The sequence below is a fragment of the Nannobrachium achirus genome (assembly GCF_963921795.1).
Source record: "Nannobrachium achirus genome assembly, chromosome: 10".
Lineage (NCBI taxonomy): Eukaryota > Metazoa > Chordata > Actinopteri > Myctophiformes > Myctophidae > Nannobrachium > Nannobrachium achirus.
In genome coordinates this window covers 27,713,587-27,732,182 of record NC_137819.1, presented here as the reverse complement: position 1 = coordinate 27,732,182, position 18,596 = coordinate 27,713,587, and the positions used below count along the sequence as shown (strand labels likewise).

The following is an 18,596-nucleotide window of genomic DNA, read 5'->3' as shown; positions in this document are numbered from 1 at the left end:
ACCAGGGTAGACAGGACTGCACCAGACTCCAGCAGTCTCCACCGGGCTGCTCAAGGCTCCCGCCAGTCCTGTAGCTCCTCGTTGATGGGATTTTCCACTGTGTACACGGGCCCTAGTTTCTACATGCCTTAGTGTACACGGCCAATAGTTTTACATGAACATGCCTAGGCTATACTACAGTACTGCCCTGTATAGCCTACCAGAGCCCAAAACAGCCCACCAGAGCCTGATAGAGTCCAGCACAGCCCAGCACATCCAAGTCCAGCACAGTGGGAGAATAGATTAGGGAAGTGGAGAGGTTAGATGGCTTCACTAGGCTACAGTAGGCTGGATCCAGCTGTTATAGGCCAGACCAGGGTGCACCGGACTCCAGCAGTCTCCACCAGGCTGCTCAAGGCTCCCGCCAGTCCTGTAGCTCCTCGTTGATGGGATTATCCACTGTGTACAAGGGCCCTAGTTTCTACATGCCTTAGTGTACACGGCCAATAGTTTTACATGAACATGCCTAGGCTATACTACAGTACTGCCCTGTATAGCCCACCAGAGCCTGATAGAGTCCAGCACAGCCCAGCACATTCAAGTCCAGCACAGTGGGAGAATAGATTAGGGAAGTGGAGAGGTTAGATGGCTTCACTAGCCTACAGTAGGCTGGATCCGGCTGTTATAGGCCAGACCAGGGTGCACCAGACTCCAGCAGTGTCCACCGGGCTGCTCAAGGCTCCCGCCAGTCCTGTAGCTCCTCGTTGATGGGATTATCCACTGTGTACATGTGCCATAGTTTCTACATGCCTTAGTGTACACGGCCAATAGTTTTACATGAACATGCCTAGGCTATACTACAGTACTGCCCTGTATAGCCTACCAGAGCCCAGCCCAGCCCACCAGAGCCCAAAACAGCCCACCAGAGCCCAAAACAGCCCACCAGAGCCTGATAGAGTCCAGTCCAGCACAGCCCAGCACATCCAAGTCCAGCACAGTGGGAGAATAGATTAGGGAAGTGGAGAGGTTAGATGGCTTCACTAGCCTACAGTAGGCTGGATCCGGCTTGAATAGGCCAGACCAGGGTGCACAGGACTGCACCAGACTCCTCCAGGCTGCTCCATACTCCAGCCAGCTCTGTAGATCCTGTGTACACGGCACTCCTAACTCGAACGGTCAATGGAAAGTGTCGTTTTAGGCGTCAAAACGGGCCCTTTGTCCTTAAAATGAATAAAAAAATCAAAAAAATATGTTTTGTTTTAGGCCGGACACACTTTTCCTAATTGAAGCTTGCCCGATCCGATGGAATGGGTTTCGTGTCTTTCCGACACTTTGAACCCTTTACGATTGCGAAAAAGACACCGAAACCCGGATTTTTGTCCTTAAAATCAATAAAAAAATCTAAAAAAATCTGTTTGTTTGACGCAGGAAACACTTTTCATATTTGAAGGATGCCTGATCCGATGGAATGGGTTTCGTGTCTCTCCGACAATTTGAACCCTTTATGATTGCGAAAAAGACACGAAATTTGCACGCCACCAACACGATTACAAATTCTTTCGGATAAAAGACACTTATTCTGACTTACTTTTTGACGCTGAATCCAACAAACCCGTTCTCGTGTCTCTACGACACTCGTAACTCGAAAGGTCAAGGAAAAATTCACTGTGTACACGGGCCATAGTTTTACATGACTTTGTGTACACGGCCAATAGTTTTACATGAACATATCTGGGCTTTAGTACTGTTCTGCCTCGTATAGCCCAACAGAGCCCAGCACAGCACAGCACAGCCCACCAGAGCCCAATACAGCCCACCAGAGCCCAATAGAGTCCAGCAAACCTAAGTCAAGCCCAGTCCTATCCAGTAGGAGTATAGGCGAGGGAAGGGGGGTAGTTAGATGGCTACACCAGGCCATTACAGGCCAGATCCGGCTTGAATAGGCCAGACCAGGGTGCACAGGACTGCACCAGACTCCACCAGGCTGCTCCATACTCCAGCCAGCTCTGTAGATCCTGTGTACACGGCACTCCTAACTCGAACGGTCAAGGAAAAAGCCACTGTGTACACGGGCCATAGTTTCTACATGCCTTTGTGTACACAGCCAATAGTTTTACATGAACATGTCTGGGCTTTAGTACTGTTCTGCCTCGTATAGCCCAACAGAGCCCAGCACAGCCCACCAGAGCCCAATACAGCCCACTAGAGCCCTATAGAGTCCAGCACACCTAAGTCCAGTCCAGTCCTGCCCAGTGGGAGTATAGAGCCAGAGCCCAATACAGCCCACTAGAGCCCAATAGAGTCCAGCACACCTAAGACCAGCCCAGTCCTGCCCAGTGGGAGTATAGACCAGGGAAGGGGGGTAGTTAGATGGCTGCACCAGGCCATTACAGGCCATATCCGGCTGGTAGATGGCTGCACCAGGCCATTACAGGCCATATCCGGCTGGAATAGGCCAGACTAGGGTGCACCAGTCTCCACCAGACTCCACCAGGCTGTTCCAGGCTCCAGCCAGCCTTTAGCTCCTTGCACATGTGATTAACCCCTGTGTACACAGGCAATAGTTTTACATGAGTTTGTGTACACGGCCAATAGTTTGACATGAACATGACATTGTAATGGCCTGCACCAGGCCATTACATTGTATTGGGCTCTGGTGGGCTATGCTGTGCTGGGCTCTGTTGGGCTATACAAGGCAGTACTCTACTAAAGCCTAGACATGTTCATGTAAAACTATTGGCCATGTACACAAACTCATGTACAACTATTGCCTGTGTTCACAGTGTTTAATCCCATGTGCAAGGAGCTGCAGGGCGGGTGGGAGCCTGGAGCAGTGTGGTGGAGACTGTTGGAGTTTGGTACAATTATGTGCACCCTGGTCTGGCCTATTCCAGCCAGGTACGGCCTTTAATGGCCTGGTGCATCCATCTAACTATCCCCCTTCCCTGGTCTATACTCCCACTGGGCAGGACTGGCCTAGAATTAGGTGTGCTGGAGTCCATTGGGCTCTGGTGGGCTGTATTGGGCTCTGGTGGGCTGTGTTGTGCTGGGCTGGGCTCTGTTGGGCTATACGAGGCAGTACTGTAATAAACCCTACACATGTTCACGTAAAACTATTGGTCGTGTACACAAAGTCATATAAAACTGTTGCCCGTGTACACAGCGGTTAATCACATGTGCCAGGAGCTACAAGCCTGGCGGGAGCCTGGAGCAGCCTGGTGGAGACTGTTGGAGTCTGATGCAGTCATGTGCACCCTGGTCTGGCCTATTCCAGCTGGATCCGGCCTGTAATGGCCTGGTGCATACATAACTGCACCCCCTTCCCTTGTCTATACTCCCACTGTGCAGGACTGGGCTGGACTTAAGTGTGCTGGACTCTATTGGGCTGCATTGGGCTCTGGTGGCCTGTGCTGTTACACTATTAAACCTATTACACTATTACATGTAATGCACTATTACACTATTAGACTTATTACACTTATTACACTATTACACCTATTACACTATTAAACCTGTTACATTATTACACTATTTACACATTATTGTGCTATTACACTATTACACTTATAGTGTAATATATACGTTTTACCCCCGGGAGACCCTCCTGAGAAGCGGAGGTCCCCTCCCCGCCCGGGCCTCGGTCCTTGGAGTGGAGCAATAGCTTGTAGATCGGCTAATTGAGTATTTTCCATATTTCTTTTCCCGGTGGCGTTGGGGTCCCTGGGGGTCCCTACGAACGGCCGTCTCCGGGCCGCCGAGGCGGACGCGTGGGTACCGGCCCCAGCTCTCCCGGTCGCTCCTAGATCGAGTTACAGCATTTTATTTGCGCTGCAGTGGCGGGGGGTCCTCCACTAGGGGCGCGACCTGGTGCGTCGTTCCGGAGCACCAGGAGTCGTGGTCCCCGGGAATTCCCTGTGAGCAGCCCCTTTGGGGGGATCATTTGGTCATTTTTTAGCTTTTTGGCGGTGGTCCCCGGGGGTCCCCGGAGCTCCAGGGGGTCCCTGGCTACTCTGCAGTCCCAGGCCGAGGCCCCAAAGTCAGACAGGAGCGGAGCAGCGGCCCGTCTGGTTCTCCAAAGCCATATCCCAGGTCCACAGTCATATCGCCAGGGGTCCCTGGAGGTGGTCCCAGATCGGTAGTCCCCGGACTCTGCAGTCTGAGGCCAAGGCCCCAGAAACCCCTCAGGGACCCAGAGAGGTCCCCGAACCACACTTTGGGAACCAGCCAAGGACCCCTTTGAAACCCTGTAGGTCCCCCCAGAGGTCCCCAAACCACACTTTGGGAACGAGCCATGAATGTACTAGGCTGTTGTGAACCAGCCATGGAAACCCTGGGGGTCCCCAAACCACACTTTGGGAACCAGCCAGGGACCCCCTGGAAACCCGGGGTCCCCAAACCACACTTTGGGAACCAACCAGGCAGTAGTAGGCTAGACTATGGCTCTCTGCTGCCCCCCATTGATAAAACATAGTCGGCACAGAATTGTACACGAAAGGCAGCCAGCGAGTGATCACGCACCATGGTCACTATGAGACATGTACAATGACTGTACACCGGCTCCAAAGGGTACACGGGCCATGGTCATTAACATTGAAACTGCCTGCCGTAGACACCAAAAACAATTGTAATTGTTATGAACACCCAGAAAATAGCACATTGCGATCTATTAGACCAAACCTCATTTAAAAAATATCAAGAGTGTATGAAAGCCTTTTAAAAATATATATATACTATATTTATACTAAGGGAATCTTTCTCCAAAATAATCTATTACCGCATGCCAGCAAAGACGCATCTAGGTCAAGTTCAAAGAGTCAACGACCCAATTAGCGCAGAAGTCCTAGCAGCTGGTGCTGGACTGGACTCGCTGACATGACCACTGAACAGCTCCATCCTCACATTAAACCATTATGGTATTGCATTATGATTAAGATTTCTGCATTCCCCTTGCACCTCAAAATAATGGATTACTTCTTCAAAATGCGGACTGGATAACAAGAGGCAGCAACAGTAGGTAATGAGTCATTCTGATCCAGCTGGTCTTTATATTGGCCAGTCTTTCTCCATCACAACGTTTAAAGTAGCCTATACTCACGCAAACTTTGCATTGTAGCAACGTTTTAGACAGTAATGAATGATGGTCAGTACGCAGAGAGCAGCAGACTCCTTTTCTTTTTTTTCCTCTCTCTTTTTTTGGTGTCCTTTACAATCTGTTCCCCGACGCGGGTGTAGACTTTTCCCCAGAGCTGCAGTGTACAGATGTCGAGGAAGCATGGTGCGGTTTTAAAACCAAATTGACCGATGCTCTAGACGACGTGGCCCCCTTGAATACCACCAGGGTTAAAGCCCGCCAAGAGCCATGGTATAACTCAGACATTGCAGAATCAGCTAGACTCAGAGACAAAAAATACGATGAAAAACGAAAGTGCTGCAAAAAGCTCAAGAAAAAATTCAACCATGACCTCAAAAAACACATTGAGCATCTTACTGCTCAATGCAAGAGACTTAGAAACCAGACAACCGCCCTAGTTAGATCCGCCAAAAAAAACTACATCGACGACAAAATCGATGAATACAAAAACAACCCACGAGACCTATGGAAGTTGCTTAACAACCAATTAGGCTTAAAATCAAAAACCATATGCCACAACATAAACATCAAAACGGACGCCGCTCTCATTTCTGACAAAGGTGAAGTGGCTACCCATTTTAACAAAACCTTTACCACCACAGCCCGTTCACTGGTCAAAAGACTGGTCGCCCCATCTGGGCGGTATGGTGAAGAATTTGTTAATACATTCTACAAAAAACTGGGCGTCAGTAAAGACAGCTTTAAACTTTCCACAGTGACAACTGATGAAGTGTTTAAAAAATTGAGCGCCCTACCTCAACACAAGGCCACTGGCCTTGATAAAATCCCAGCTAGATTTCTCAGAGATTCAGCCGCCACCATTGCTCCAATCATTACCCACATAATTAACCTTTCCATCGAACAGGGTCATGTCCCCCAGGACTTCAAACTAGCAAAAGTAACCCCCCTGCATAAAAAAGGTAGCAAACTAGACCCTGGAAACTACCGCCCCGTTTCCATTCTTAGCTCCATATCCAAAGTCATGGAGAAAATAGTCTACGAACAGATTGCAAGATATCTCGATGAGAATAATCTGATTTACGAGTTCCAATCTGGATTCAGAAAATCCCATTCCACTGACACATGCCTTCTCTATTTGACTGACCAAATCAAACGCGAAGCGGATCAGGGCAAGTATAGTGGCATGGTCATGATGGACCTCCAGAAGGCATTTGACACCGTGGATCATGCTATTCTGATTGAGAAACTAAAAGCCATCGGTCTTGACAGCGCAGCAGTGAGCTGGATGCAATCTTACCTGGTGGGGAGGGAACAGGTGGTGGAGATTAACGGTACCCTGTCCCCCCCCCTCCCAGTAAGCTGTGGAGTTCCCCAAGGTAGCATACTGGGACCTCTGTTGTTCCTAATATACGTGAACGACATGGCATCTGCTTGCGACTGCAACCTGTTCCTGTTCGCGGATGACTCGGCTCTCCTAGTCTCGGGCAAGGACCACTTGCAGGTTGAAAAGACACTTAACTCTGAACTGAGTAAGATCTGCACATGGCTTAACGACAACAAATTATCAATTCACCTGGGCAAAACCGAGTCCATCCTCTTTGGATCAAATCATAACCTCAAAAAGGTAGAGAACTTCACAATCAAAGTGGGTGACAAGGTCATAACACGAAAAAACGAAATCTCCTACTTAGGATGTATCCTTGAAGCTAATCTTTCCAGCGAAAAGATGACTTCAAAAGTAATACAAAAAATCAACCAACGAACTCGTTTCCTACAGAGGATCGCCCCAATGGTCAACTTCAACACACTGAAGACCATAGCTGGTGCAATAATCCAGCCCCTCTTTGACTATGGAGTCCACGTATGGTATCGTGACGCCCCACAAGCCCTAAAAACTAAACTCCAAACAGCCCAAAATAAACTAATTAGGGTCCTGCTTAACCTTCCCAATCAGACTCACCTCACCGCTACTCACCAGTTAAGAGTGGGGTGGCTCAGAGTAGATGACAGAGTACAGCAACTTGCAATGGGCCTGGTGTACAAGATACACTACACCACTATGATACCCAAGTACCTGTCAAAATACTTTAAAAACGTTAAGGATGTCCATAATTACAACACCAGAGGCAGTGCCACAGATCACGTTCAACCCAGAGTCAACTCAAAGAAAGGGTCGAACTCGTTCTTCTGCTACACCACAAAAATGTGGAATGCCTTACCGAAGGCCATAAAGGAGTGTGGATCACTAGCATCCTTTAAAATTGCCCTAAAAAACCACTTACAGGCAGCAGCCGTTCACAACTGGTAAAAACCTAGCCCAACCCTACCCTCCCTGCCCCTTCCTTGTATATACTGTACATACTGATTGTTTAGACTTACTGTTACCTGCCCCTTCCTTGTATATATTGTATATACTGTACTTACTGATTGTATAGACCTACTGTTTTCTTTTTTTCTTTACATATCTACTGCATAGTACTGTGTTCTGTTTGTCTGTCATTCAATGTTATATGAGATACTTTAATGGTTTCCTGTTGAAATAAGCTTAGTCTTTTCATGGATCTCCTTTTAGTAGACCTTGTACCAGTGAACTGTACCGTCATGAATCTGTACATTTTCCTATGCAAACTTCTAATAAAGCCTTCAATCAATCAATCAAAGTGCGTCCTGCACGTCATGGTAGCGCAGCACTGGGCTGGGCACCATAGCCTACATTTGGCTTAGAAGTGTCTGTCCACAGGGCTGTGAGCTTGTAGATTTGCTGTTTTCGGCGCACTCCACCGTGACCGTCATGCAACATATGACCCGTAGCAACGCACAGCGAGTGCGGTGCGTTGCAACGTGCTGTCACAGCACTGCTGTGAGCTTGTAGATTTGCTGTTTTCAGCGCACCACTGCCATGCAACATAAATGACCAGTTAAGTTAAATAAATAGCAAATAATACCAAACAACCAAACAAATAATAGCCCGGGCCCTTACATAAAACATAATAAGGATAATATTAATTGCAAATAACGGCCCAGGCGCTTATAAGAACCTTGCGCTTATTTGAAACAGGCGTTTATTGCGCAAAATGGGGTCAGACCCCGGGCGGATATATGGGACCCGGCGGCAGTTTGCCACCGGGCGATTAATTGGTGATTTACGGTAGTTAGAAAAAATAAAATTGGTGTCAGTGTACAGTATGTCCCCTCATTTCAAGGGGATAATGAATACAGATGATGTAAAGCTACAATACAGTATGTACCCATTTGTAAATAAAGGGTAACACATCATGTGTTAATACAATATAACTAACACAACTGTGGTTGTATTTGGTCTCCCTCCCTGCTCTTCTGCAGAGACATTTGGATCCTGGGGTCTGGTGGGACCACTGCTGGTTGACACGTGGTAGCCTACTACCTGAAGGTCAGAAAATGTCAGCCAATGTAACCAAAATAATAATAATTCTAGTGTTGAAAGTTCCTGATTGTAATGCAATCCCTGCCATTATATAAGAGCTCAGCAGTTCCTGCTGTGCCCAGTAGCAGGGGATGTAGGAACAGATAAACCATACGCCGCACGCACGTTTCTTCATGTCCCTGTCTCGTGTGCGCCGATCCACACGCCTCAGGCGTTTATTTCCATATCGACCGAGGAATTCGAATTTATCTCTGCGCGTATATGCAAGAGTAGGACAGGGCACGAGAGAGGAATACTGTATGCTGCCGCACGATACTTGTTATTTTAATGAAGAGGGAAAACACTCTTAGTCAAGACAGGTGTCTTGAGAGAAGCGAAAGAAAGTATATGACATTGAGTACTTAATTCCATGCACATGCTCTCTCTCTCTCTCACACACACACACACACACACACACACACACACACACGCACGCGCGCGCACATGCAGCACACTCGCTCGCCTCGCAACACACACGCACGCACACAAATATATGAACAGACGTGCACAAAAGGACAGAACCACCACATAAGCCTGCTGGGTTCAGAGCGTCTGTAAACCGATCCTCACAGTCTGAGCACATCCTCTGTGTGCCGGGGACCCTCTCTGCCTGCCTTACACACACACACACACACACACACACACACACACACACACACACACACACACACACACACACACAGAAACACACACACGCTCGTCCTAGGACACACACGTACGCACTCTCACACACGCATACACACACACACACACACACACACACACACACACACACACACACACACACACACACGCACATTCCTCTACATAGGCTCTGTGAGGGGCAGGCTCAAGAGTGTGCTGGAAGCTTAGAGCTGTTCCTCACTCACAGCGTGTCTCCCACTCTATCCAAGCGCTTAGTCACAGAGCAGAGAGGAGAAAGTCAAGGCAAAGAGAGAGAGAGAGAGAGAAAGACCAGGGGAGGTCTGACGACACGACCCACACACCAGGCTCTAGATATTTAATCAAACAGACTGACAAGGCGAATACAAACACAGTCTGTGTCTGGATGTGATATGATGTCTACTGCGGGTGGATGACCGAGACCTTCTGTTATATAGGACCAAGCTGTCATAGCACGTGGGGGCAACTTTCACTGCCAGGATGGACTTCTGAAGGACTTCTGGAGTGGACATACAGACTACACAGAGCCAACACATGCCTGCAAGTTTGTTAGTGTGTGTCTGTGTGAGTGACAGACAGACCGGGGGAATTAAAGAGACGCCGGTGACTATGCCCTGCAGACGCTTTCCCCTCTGGAGGTCGTGCACAAGCACGGACGTCGTTCCTCACCGATTCCTGATGATCCCTGACCAGTGACCAGCAAAACGACCGACCGCCAACGTCAGACAGCAGTTTGAAGACACTCACCAGAACTTTCCACCTCCCTGCAGCTTCAGCTCTCTCACCCAAGGTCTGGTATGATGTTGTGGCACAGGCTGGCCTGCCACTTGCTCTCGCTGGCAGCCCTCATGGTGATCTGTGGGGCAGGGGAGCAGAGGAGAGCGACGGAGAGCGGCGGCAGCAGCACGGGACAGGGCAGCACAGGTGGCAGTGCGGGAGGCACCAGCAGTGGCAGCAGCAGCAGTAGCAGTAGTAGTAGTAGTAGTAGTAATAATGCTGGGAGCAATAATAGTAAAAGACAGTACCATAAGATCCAGCACGGCCAGTGTACATACACATTCATCCTACCTGAGGGAGAGGGCAGCGGAGGAGGGAACTGTCGGGAGGCGAAAGCCGCCGGCGGCACCCAGCACAACGCCAACGCTCTCCAGAGGGACGCCCCGCCGCCGGAACAGACGGACTTCCCCAGCCAGCGGATCCAACAGCTGGAGCACATCATGGAGAACTACACTCAATGGCTGCAAAAGGTAAGGTGGGGTCTCTGTCACCTCGTACCACCTGAGGTGACAACTTTTCCTTTGCGCGCAGGTGTCCCCGAACCTAAAATAGCCGGAGCGTGTAGATCGCTGTTTTCAGATCGTTGTTTTTTAAAACAGGCTTGGTGGTTATGTGATCTTATAAGAGTTTGTAATGTTTTGGTTTGTTATTGTATTGTTTAAATGTTCAGTTGTATTGTATCCATTTCCCCGGACTTGAATGAATGAATAACATGAATAACACTTTTTGTGAAGATTCACTTAACAAACTTATTTTTGTTCATCATTGATTTTGCTATTGGAATTTATTAATATTATAATTCCTCTATAACAACATGTACGGTCATTTCAAATTACAGTATGTTGCAGTTTAAGTTTTTGTGCAGACAAACTTTTTGTGCGTGTGTGACTGGGTCAGTTTCCTATGTCCTTTGATGTGCTACGGTCGAAGTGCGTTTATTGAGATGCAGCATCTGCTTCTCCGAGGGTGTGTGGTCTTGTTGAGCGTTGCCGTTTGTTTGTGGTTTCACTAGATATCTTGGCTTTATCTGGATGACGTTCTCACACCCAATCGCTCGACAGAGTTTGCTGTGTCAGATTCTGTGATTTATGTTTTTCTATACAGGCCTAGCTCTACAAAGCCTTTTTTTTAAAGTCACAAAATAAAAAAGGCCCAAGCGATCAGGGCTTATAGGGATATTGATGATATTCCATGGAAAAGATACACCGAGTCACATTGATGAGGACACCGAATCGTAGTGAACTTAGCCAAGAAATCCACTTTTGATAATCCAGTGGCCTGAAATACCAAGACAACCATATACAATTTATATTAACAATGCTGTGTTGTTATGTAACTGTATATACAGACTATACTGAGCCTCTGTGTCTATAGGGACATTGGACATTGGTCTCTCTTGACTTCTGGCTCAATTTCTTGCATTGAGCATATGTATATTTACTCTATATCCTCTTTTGTCGGTACAAATCCAGAGTTAGATTCCACAGATGTCCAGTGGAGTTCCACAGAGCGTCGGTCAGAGCAGTGGTAGTTATATGTCAGTCACCCTCTTTTCTCCAGTGGGCTGTCTCTTTAATGGCAGGAAGTCAGAGAGAGCCCCCAGAGACACACAGAGAGAGAGAAGGGGAAAAAAGAAAGAGAGAGAGAGAGAGAAAATGCTCCCTTTATTTACTCGTGTCAAAGACTTGTGAATATAGCTTGAGAACATCAAACCACAGAAACAGAATGACATACTATTGTTTGCATATTGTATACCGGTATGTCCAAAGACAGCTCCACAAATACGTAGAGTACCCAGGTCCTTTTTCGTTTTAAAGAAATGTTTTAAAGCAATTTGTTTTCGAATAACAACTCCATAATAGGGCAGTTTATTTCTGCTGATGAATAATAAAAATGTGTTTGTTTGTGGAGCCACCAAGGTGTTGACTATACTAAACCATGGCTCTACTGTGATGTTAATGACTTAAGAAATTGTGAGGTCATCACAGATACAGCTTGGCAGCAGAATTGCTTTTCTAAGCTTTGAGACTCGGCGTCTCCGAAATGAGCGGAGACTATCTCTCTGAAATGAATACATGAATCAAATAAACAAACCTCAAACTTCACCATAGCCTATAACCAGCTCTCCTGGTCCGTTCTTTCCACAATATTGTCTCTCTCAAATGAGATTAGGGGTCTCCAATCTATGATTAATTGCTTAAACATAATGGTTTATTTTTCTCTGGGGAAAAGGAAAAAAAAGTTGCCTTGAGACGACACAAATAAATGCACACATAATGCCCGATGGATTTGATGGATTACTGTGGAATTGTGGGATTAATTGACCTGAACATAGTCAATAACCGTTAGCAGGCTGAGCTCTGCAGCTCATTAGTAATCAGAGTGCCCTTTTCAAAACTGTTTGGGGCTATACCGCTACTACGGTGCCTTGTGAGCGTTTTTCATCTGCGGGGGCGAGTGTAAACTTTTCACTCCTCATGTTAGAGGAAATTGACATTCCTCATCAATTATAACCAGCCATTGGTCACAGTATATTTCCACCAACGGTTGATTGAGTTTGTAATTAGGTTGAGCAATATGGGACGTTAAGTCTCTTAACAAAAGTTCAGATTCTCACATAGTTAAACGGAATTCAAATGCAAGCCACGTATGAATCCAAATGAATTATTGCAGAGGAGGAATTTCTGGGGCAGTATCTGTGTTCTATCATCCTTTCAATGGACTGTACATCATTGAGTTTATCTCAGAATTTCCTGCTGAGGTTTTTTTTTAAATGGTCAAAGTTTCAAGTTTAAGAGGTGGCATACTGTAAGTTGTGGACCCGTGAGGAATCATAGCACAGATAAAGTAAATAACCAGACTTATGATATGCCACTGTCGAAAATGTTCATTGAACTTTACCTGCAATACACTGGCTCATTTATTGATCCATTTACGATGAATATTTTTACAGTGATATTTTAAGTGATGGCATTGCGCAGCACACAGTTCAGTGGAATTTGGTGTGATTCGACAGTTTGGAAAGTCGTCGGTCTGTACAGCTCCCAATAGTGGTCCATGTGTCAACCAAGGCCAAGGGTGAAATAACACCGGTTTTATCTTTGCTCAGTGAACCTCATCCATCTGTGATAGTCCAAGTGATACTATGAAAACAGAACGGCAGCGATGGTAGACTGACGCTTTTGACTAATGAGACGTCTAGAATAACCTCCCCTCCGACGTAAAAATGGGAGCATGCGAAAGAGCCTGCCATCGCCATTAATATCATCATGCCTCTTTCCTGACACTTTGGCATCCTTCACAGGACCACAGACCCTTTTCATTTGCTTGATAGAACTAACTCACATTGGATCCAAGCCTTACGTTTCACAATGATTACTGAACAATGTTGCTGAGTTTTCCTTGTCCATGCGGTGCATCGTTGGTGCATCTCCCAGCAATAATGGAGAAATATTATACACCATTAGCCTTTATAACAAGTGGACAACACATCAGCACCAGAAGGGAATAGGTAAAGGCATTTCAGAGGGCAGTCTTAAACACACAGTGATAATTCAGCCTAATTACCGAGTGTGGAGAGAACATCAGGATGCAGTTAACATTTTTCATTGGACAGAAGATTAAGTGTCTTGGCCGGTCTATCTGTCTTAATCACGTAAGCCTTGACTGCTTGTCTAAGGGGGAAAGCTGGCCTTAATGTTGCTCCAGCCAGCCCTGATGAAAGAAATGCACAAAAGGATACCATACCAGATACCTCCCACCCCCATGCCTGGCCGGTCAGACCACTGTGGGGGGTAGAGAGAGAGAGAGAGGGAGAGAGAGAGGGAAAGGGAGAGAGGGAGAACAGAGAGTAGAGAGAGTGAGGGAGAGAAAGTCCCAGCAAACAGCTGTTGGTAAAGCAGTCTGCGACCTTTCCTTCCTCGGTCCAGGGAAGAGTATATGGTCCCTGATAACATTCCTGTTCAGTCAAAGGTGGCTTCTGTTTGTCCAAGGATTACTTCCACAGGCCGGCCTGCAATGCGGTGGAGCCTTGGACGAAGAAGATCACCTCTGATCTCGGGGGGAGAATTTAGTTGAGGGAGGGAATTGCAAGCTTTGCCCTTGTTATAGTGCAGTTGGTTTGTTGGTGAGGACAAGATGTTTTACTTTTGCAGGATAATTAATTAGGCCTAGAATTATTGAATGCTTTAACCAGTGAAAAATAGCAGATATACAAGCTCACAGCGCGGCACCGAGTGCCGCGCTGCAAGCTTGTAGATCTGCTATTTTTGAAAAAGTCGTGAAAATGTGTGCAAATCTTTGAATATATGTATTTTCAAAGCGAACGTAGGTAACTCAAATTTTGCTTCTGGGGGGTCCCTGGAACTAGATATTTTGAGATTGGGGTCCGTGGCCAAATTACTAAAATATAATTTTCGGGGTCCTTCACATGAAAACGTTTGAGAACCACTGACATGTAGTCTCTCAAGAACAGACTAACTGAGCTCCAGTTAAGTGAAAAGGACCTTTTCACGATTTTTCAAAAATAGCAGATCTACAAGCTCGCAGCTGCTGTGAGCTTGTATATCTGCTATTTTTCAATAGTTAAAGCATAAAATAATGATACACAATAATGTGTACCCGTTCTAAATGGGTTAAAGAAAAGGCTACTCAAAGGATTTGCATGCAAGATTGAGCACTACGATACGAGGCTTGCGACTCATACAGTATGTACTGCACATCTACTCCATGCTGCACATACTGTATATACCCTTCTAACAGTGTACGTCTCCAATATTTCAAGGACAATGCAGACTTTGGCAGACGATTCCAAGTCTCCAAGCCAAATAGTGTTTCTGCACACAAGAGTAAAAGTAATAGATCTTCATATTTCCCTTGTGGTGGAGACAGTAGAGAGTGGCTGAGAACAGTGTTTCTTGGGAACGAAGGCTTGTGCCAAACGGCTGTTGAGCAGGAGGAGAAAAGTGAAAGAAGTTATCGGCGCTGTCTTATCCAGGCACGTGCACACACACAGACATCAAAGGGGACTTGAGCCCCTGCACTTTCTATGCGTCTGTAAAAAGTGCCCTCTACAGACCATGAATGCAGTTTTTACTATGGTGAAAGAAATGAAAATGCCCTCTTTCCATGCCATACCTGAAGGCAGCATTCAAGACAATTAGCCAGTAGCTATGCCCCTCCCCTAAAAGCTTTTGTCCAATGCTAGCTTAGCAACCGGCAGCTTGCCATGGCTGTTGCCAAGGCAAACCTTGGCAAGCAGGAAGTTATTCTAAGCTAGCATTGGACAAAAGCTTTTTGGGAGGGGCATAGCTACTGACTAATTGCCTTGTCCAAACTCTCCTGAACTTGAATGCACCATCTTATGTTGAAGGAATTTCCCTCTCTGTGTAGAAATCCATGCTGTAAGTCACATCTCCAGTATTGACTTGATTATGCTTAGTTCAGTGTTCAAAATAACGCTTGGAGGTCCGTTTAATATTTTCAATATTTTCCACCAAAATCCCATTTTAGAAATCTCAGCCCCTGCCTCTCTAGCATTCTCTGCACGTCCCTGGTCTTATCCCTGTGAAATTCCCATTGTTCTGCCTCTAACTTAACGTGACTGTACTGATACAAAATAAACACACAGGGATTTACCCAACGAACTACGCTCTCCATCCTTCCATCCCCCATTTCCTTGCTCATTTTCAGTACTTTGCATTTCACTTTTAATGTCTGTTACATGGTATAAATCCTGTCCTACTGTGTGTCTGCGTTTCCTTGATTCCTAAAAATAAAGGGTGAAAATGGCTGTCTCGCATTTGCAAAGAAATTTCACTCGCTAAACTTTAGGTTGTCAGGTACTTGCTTTGTCCAAAAGGTGACATGAATTGAGCCACAGATTGTGGCTCTGCATGGTAATCAGGCCTCTCACGCACCTGGCGCGAATCAAGTCTCTTGCGTCAACAGATTCATGAATTAATTTATGAACAACAGCTTTTGTTTTTATTCATAGTGTAATTTAATTTGGAAGAAGCTAAAGCTGAGGCGAAGGAAGTTCAAATTAAAGGAGTAGTTCACCCCCAAAATGACTTTTTTTCTATTGATTACTCATGCCATGGATATTTTTTTGTAATTGTCGCACTCCTAAGACAAAAAAAATATTATTGTAAATTTACCCACATTGATTCTGGATGGGGACCCGAATGCATTTGGGTCCCCATCTGGAATCAATGGGGGTAAATGTATTGTAATCAAATTGCTGTCTTAGGAATGCGACAAAAAACTAAAAATATTGGCATAAGTAATCAATAAAAAAAAAGTCATTTTGGGGGTGAACTACTCCTTTAAAGCACAGCTTTATGGGCTGTTTCACAAGGCCAGCGAAGGAACCACTTGATGTTACTGTGAATTCTTGCCAAATCAAGGTACCTACTGTATGCTTCCAATTGAAACAAAACCGCCTTTTAATTGCCATCGTCCCAATAAAATATATCAAATGAGACAGAGCATACGTTTACTGTGCTGAGTGATTTCAGAGGGCCACACAGCATGTTCAGGGAGCCAAGGAGAGACCGAGCTATTTTAGGCGAGACTTCCTCTATCAGAGTTTGTTTTAACTGATAACACAGCCTAAAACCAACAATCAGATGATGCAGAGAAGCTAGGGGATACTCGGCTGAATAACAAAAAAATACTAAGCCCCATAATTTGTAGGCCTACAAGTGAAACCATGGATATATCTATGGCTGAAGGCTGCTTACATTAACAGTTTCCAGAAAATCATTTTTTTTGTGTGTGCCTTAGTTACACCTAGCATCGAAGTGAAGGGGAAACAGAGCTTTCTGTTAAGCATGTCAAGGGAATAAGGAAATACATTACAGCAAAGCCGTAGCATTTCCACGTGGATGTGAAAAAGAGCCCATTGTTTGTCAGTGTTCTTGATTTTCAGGAAAGGGGGCATTTAGTATTTTTGTCACAGTCGATATGGCAGCTCACTTTGTTTTGAACTCTACTTTTTCCCCCTCTCTCCCAGAAGTCATATTTCAGTGCGGTCGTTGGCCCCCTCTACTCTGGAAGCTTTGATATTGGGCAGAAAGGTGCACTTAGCAATATAAGGCACTGTAATGAGATTCAATGAATGACAAAGTAAATTTCTGGCAATTTTGTTCTCGCTCAAGTCCCTTGAGTTTCCATTACTGAGTGGCATTTGCATGCATGTGGTTCCACTTCTCGTACTGACTCGTTGTCTGCTGTGTGCTGTACTTTGAACGTGATCTATTTTGCTTTAATTGTGAGGTTATTTTTGTATTTGGCTAGGTGTGCGAGGCGAGGCTTATATAACGTCTCACCCGAAAACAATTTCACTTGCTTTGCATCTTGGCACACACAATTGAATCCGTGGAATAACTTGAGAATTTCCTGTGATGGATTTTTGTTTTGTTGTGCCCCCGAGTATATTCACTTCTGGAATGGTTCTAATTTTTCTTCATTTGGTTACCGTGGCTGTTATAAATGATGGGGTTCTGCAGTATGTCACTCAGGTGAAGCCGACTTCTTTACCATTATTTTACACCGTTGGAATTGATGTTTGGGTATTTTAGGCCACAGTGGCATTCAAATATTTCCTTGTATACAGTATAAGCTAAAGCAAGACCATTGCCTTTAAATGGAATGAGCATAAATAATATTGTTCTGGGCAGGCAAGTGGAAGTCATTAGGACTGTGTGTGTGTGCTGTACTGTAAGTTACAGCTTGTAGTGTTGCCAAAAGGGGTTCGGGGCTATATCTCTGGCACTGCCTCTCTGTGCTATGGGTGAGTGATTATGACCCAAATATGAGATAGTACTGCAAGTGCTGCTCGGGCATTGTGAAATACTACACAATACAGTCAAAGAGGGTTGCACAGTTAGTGAGCCAGTAATGGTGTTATCACAGTCTACTGCAACTAATCATGACCGAGTTTGAAATTATTTTCGGCCATAGAAGCCAGCCTTATCTCCCTTGTATTTTGGTTTTATAATCGTTCTCGATAAGCAGAACAGTCGATAAACATTAGTCTTTCGTAATCTGCTGTTACTCATATTGCTCCAATACTTCAGAGCTCTGTAGCATCGGGGTTTAATCAAGGTCAGGCAGACCAAAACACGATATTTGTTGATAGATAAATTTGAATGAAGTGTCACCACTCTCCAGAAAAGGATTCCACCTCGATGGCTCACAGAGGGTCTTTTTTTGTGTCTTTTATATGAAACGCGCCGCTAAAAGTCTTACAGCTGTTTCCCTTCCAGGAACAGCTATCACAGAGAAAACATACATGCGTTCTTTTTCTGTTTTTGGTGTGGAGTGGGAGAGAGGGGGAGAAAGAGGGAATTACTATGTTAAGCTTTTTATGTCATCTTCGGCGGTGTTGTGAAGTAAAGTACATTTACTCAAGTACTGTACTTAAGCACAATTTTGAGGTAGGCCTACTTTTAGTATTTCCAATTTTCAATACACATACAATACAACTACTCCACTACATCTCATAGGCAAATATTGTACTTTTACTCCACTACAATTATTTGAAAACTAGTTAATAGTTACTTATTATATTTACAAAACATACATTAACTACTTCAGTCCTACTGTATATACATTTCGGCCATTTTAAAATAGGCAATC

The 18,596-nt window shown here is 45.4% G+C and overlaps 1 protein-coding gene across 1 annotated transcript in view; it reads left to right on the top strand.

Moving 5' to 3' along the window:
- Window positions 1–9,973: 9,973 nt before the first annotated feature.
- Window positions 9,974–18,596, top strand: part of angpt1 (angiopoietin 1) — a gene marked incomplete at both ends in the record, with an annotated part of 82,127 nt that continues 73,504 nt past the window's right edge. Inside the window, one exon of the mRNA XM_080735352.1 lies at window positions 9,974–10,423. Within this exon, the coding sequence (XP_080591478.1) occupies window positions 9,974–10,423 (450 nt within the window). The remainder of the gene's footprint in view (window positions 10,424–18,596) is intronic.